General features: G+C 43.2%; 1 protein-coding gene across 1 annotated transcript; it reads right to left on the bottom strand.

Moving 5' to 3' along the window:
• Positions 1-1,585: 1,585 nt before the first annotated feature.
• LOC138906656 (uncharacterized) lies at positions 1,586-2,245 on the bottom strand. The gene is made up of 2 exons (XM_070196001.1): positions 2,123-2,245; positions 1,586-1,990 (listed from the first exon to the last, which is right to left on the bottom strand). The coding sequence occupies exons 1-2, from the start codon at positions 2,243-2,245 to the stop codon at positions 1,586-1,588; spliced, it is 528 nt and encodes a 175-aa protein (XP_070052102.1).
• Positions 2,246-4,449: the final 2,204 nt, after the last annotated feature.

Raw genomic sequence — 4,449 nt, 5'->3', positions numbered from 1 at the left:
GCCAAAAACCTAGAATTCTAGTCGATTACCATATTTTTGTGTGCCCCACGCCTTCCGAGTGGGCCGGGCCACCTGACTCGGATCGCCTAAAAAATTTTCGGTCCATTAATTAGGACCTAAGGAACCATAGTCACCACCTCGCCATTATCGTTCCTCATTTTTTGCATTTTTTGGCCAAAAAACTAGAATTCCGCCCGATTCCCATATTTTTGTGTGCTATCGCCCACGCCTTCCGAGTGGACCGGGCCCCCCGGACCCGGATCGCCTAAAAAATTTTCGGACTATCAAATACGACCTAAGGAACCATAGTCACTGCCCCACCATGATCGTTCCTAGTCTTTTGCATTTTTCAGCCAAAAACTAGAATTCCGCGCGATTTCCATATTTTCGTGTGCTTTAGCCCACGCCTTCCAAGGGGTCCCGGGAACCCCGAACCCCGATTGCCTAAAAATTTTCCGGGCCATCAAATACGACCTAAGGAACCATAGTAACCACCCCGCCAAGATCGTTCCTCATTTTTTGCATTTTTCGGCCAAACAACTAGAATTTTGCCCGATTCCCATATATTTGTGTGCTATACCCACGCATTCCGAGTGGTCCAAAGAGACGCGGACCCCGATCGCCTAAAATTTTTCCGGACTATCAAATAAGACCTAAGAAACCATAGTCACCGCCCAGCCATGATCGTTCCTAGTTTTTTCCATTTTTCGGCCAAAAAACTAGAATTCCGCGCGATTCCCATATTTTCGTGTCCTATAGCCCACGCCTTCCAAGTGAACCCGGGAACTCCGGACACCTATCGCCTAAAATTTTTCCGGACTATCAAATATGACCTAAGGAACAATAGTCACCGCCCAGCCATGATCATTCCTCATTTGTTGCGTTTTTCTGCCAAAAATCTAGAATTCCCCCCGATTACAATATTTTTGTGTGCTATTGCCCACCCTTCCAGGTGGTTCCGGGACCCCTGGAACCCGATCGCCTAAAATTTTTACGGGCCATCAAATACGACCTAAGGAACGATAGTAACCTCCCCGCGATCATCGTTTCTTATTTTTTGCATTTTTTGGCCAAAAAACTAGAATTACGCCCGATTCCCATATTTTCGTGTACTATACCCACGCCTTCCAAGTGGTCTGGGGAGCCGCGGACCCCGATCGCCTAAAATTTTTCCGGTCTATCAAATACGACCTAAGGTACCATAGTCACCACCCCACCATGATCGTTCCAAATGCTTTGCATTTTTCGCCCAAAAAACTAGAACTCCGCGCGATTTGCATATTTTCGTGTGTATAGCTCACGCCTTCCGAGTGGTCCCGGGAGCCGTGGACCCCGATCGCCTAAAATTTTCCGGGCCATCAAATACGACCTAAGGAACCATAGTCACCACCCCGCCATGATCGTTCCTCATTTATTGCATTTTTCGGCCAAAAAACTAGAATTCCGCTCGATTACCATATTTTTGTGTGCTATTGCCCATGCCTTCCGAGTGGGCCAGGGCGCCGGACTCGGATCGCCTAAAAAATTTTCAGGCCATCAATTACGACCTAAGGAACCGTAGTCACCGTCTCGCCATGATCATTCCTCATATTTTGCATTTCCAATGCTCTTCCAGCAAATCTAGCTTAACTAGAAACACTTCATTATTTTTCTCTTTGTTTGCTCGGGAAAACCTTAAAGTCGGTTCCCCCACTTCCACTAGCATCAAAGCCTCTGAACCGTACACAAGTGAAAAGGGAGTTTCACCCATTCTCAACTTTGCCGTGGTCCGGTATGCCCATAACACACCCAGTAGATCATCTGGCCACTTGCCTTTAGCATCTTCTAACTTCTTTTTAAGATCTTGAATAATCACCTTGTTGGTCGACTCCGCCTGTCCATTTGAAGTTGGGTGGTATGGAGAAGATGCAATTCGTTTGATCTTCAATCCTTCCAGAAACTTCGTGACTTTAGAATCTATAAAATGTGGACCGTTGTCACAAGCAATATCCTTTGGTATTCCAAATCGACAGACGATATGATCCCATATAAAATCGATCACCTATCGTTCTCCGATCTTTTGGTAGGCACCTGCTTAAACCCATTTAGTAAAATAATCAGTTAAAACCAAAAGAAAGTTTACCTTACAAGGTCCTTGTGGCAAGGATCGACTATGCCCATCATCCATTTCATGAATGGCCATGGCCAAACCACCGAATGCAAAAGTTCCACCGGTTGATGCACTAATTGTGTATGTCATTGACATTTATCGTACTTTTGTATAAATGTCTTCGCGTCTTGCTCCATTTGGGGCTAATTGTAGCCAGCTCTGACTAACTTGAGAACCAATGAGTCTGCACCGAAATGGTTCCTGCATCCCCATCATGAACTTCCCTCATCACGTAGTCAGCCTCCGAGGCCCCTAGACACCGAGCCAATGGTCCTTGGACTGACCTCCTATATAATTGTCCATCAGCAAGACAGTAACGAGCCACCTTGGTCCGTAGTGCCCGGGATGCTTTTGCATCTTCGGAAAATTTACCATGTATTAGATATTCAATAAACTCATTCCTCCAGTCCCATATTAAGTTGGTTGAATTAATTTCATAGTAGTCGTCCACATCCAACATCGAATGCAGTAATTGAACGAACGCACCGAAATCAGATCATTTTATCTCTATGGATGAACCCAAATTAGCCAATGCGCCTGCCTCCACATTTTCCTCCCTTGGAATGTCGATGATTGACCACTCTCTGAATCGGGAGAGTAGCACCTTAACATTGTTCAAGTATTGCGCATGTGTTCCTCCTTGGCGTCGAAGATTCCGTATACTTGGTTCACCACCAGCTGGGAGTCGCATTTTATTTCGATAACCTCAGAACCTAGTACTCGATCTAGTTTGAGTCCTGCAACCAAAGCTTCATACTCGGCTTTATTTTTAGTTAATGGCACAGTTTTAATGGCCTGTCTCAAGGTTTCCCCCGAAAGAGTGATTAATACTATCCTGAGATAGGACCCTTTTACGTTGGAAGCCCCATCCATAAACAAGGTCTAAACTCTCGATACCGTTACCGATACCAACACTGCTTCTTTACCAGCTAAATACATTAATCTTGGACTGAAATTGGCCACAAAGTCGGCCAAAACTTGTGACTTGATTGCTGTCCTGGGCTTGTATGTAATGTCGAATTCATTGACTTCGACTGCCCATTTAGCCAAATGGCCCGATAACTCAGGATTATGAAGGACATTTCTTAAGAGAAATGTTGTCACAACGACTATTGGATAACATTGAAAATAAGGCCTAAGCTTTCGAGAGGAAACTAGGGGAGCTAAGGACAACTTTTTAAGGTACGGATAGCATGTCTCTGCTCTAGATAATATTTTACTAATGTAATAAACTGAAGACTGCATACCTTCTTATTCCCGAACCAAAATGACACTTACCACTAATTCCGAGACTGCTAGATAAATCAATAGTTGCTCCCTTCTCCTGGTTTTGACAACAACGGAGGGCTAGACATGTAGATTTTTATGTCTTCTAGTACCTGTTGGCATTTTGGAGTCCATACAAAGTTGTTCTTCATTTTCAAAAGAAAAAAGAAGTGATGACACTTTTCCGAAGACCTCGAGATGAATCTGCCTAGAGCCGCCGGTCAACCTCTGTACTTATTTCACGCCTGTCACCTAGTCCGGGATATCCTCGATGGCTTTGATTTTATCGGGGCTTCCCTTGATTCCTCCTTGAGAGACCAAAAACCTAGGAACTTACTGGAACCCACTCCGAAGGCACACTTCTCTGGGTTGGGCTTCATGTTGTACTTTCTGAGAATGTCAAACATCTCTTGTGGATGTTCTAAATGATCTCCTACATTAAGAGGCTTAACTTACATATAGTCAATATAAACTTCCATCATTTTACCTATCTAGTTTTCAACCATCTTATTAACGAGCCTCTAATAAGTGGCTCTGGCATGTTTAAGCCCAAAAGGCATCATATTATAGCAATATGTGCCAATGAAAGAAGTCTTCTCTTGATATTCTGGGTTCATCCTAATTTGATTATACATGGAATAAGCATCAAGAAAACTCATTAATTCATGCCCGACCATAGCATCAATTATTTGATCAATGTTTGACAATGGGAAAGAGTCTTCGGGGCATGCTTTATTTAAATTCTTATAATCTACACACATCCTAAATTTGTTATTCTTTTTAGCACTACTACTACGTTAGCTAGCCACTCCGGGTACTTTATGATGACATCCAATCCACTGCTAAAAAATAAATGGATATGGCCGCATGCAATTTAATATACCGAACTATGAGTCGGGGTCGAATCCCACAGAGAACAATATGTAGGCGATTAGGCGTGTAAGAGAATTATCACTTATTATGCTAATCCAAACACTTAAAAGAGTTTTGAGAAAATAATTATATCTAAATGTAAAAATCTAACCTAACGTAGA

Source organism: Nicotiana tomentosiformis, chromosome 1 (genome assembly GCF_000390325.3).
Source record: "Nicotiana tomentosiformis chromosome 1, ASM39032v3, whole genome shotgun sequence".
Lineage (NCBI taxonomy): Eukaryota > Viridiplantae > Streptophyta > Magnoliopsida > Solanales > Solanaceae > Nicotiana > Nicotiana tomentosiformis.
The sequence above is the reverse complement of the archived record's forward strand: the minus strand, read 5'-3'. Positions and strand labels throughout refer to the sequence as shown.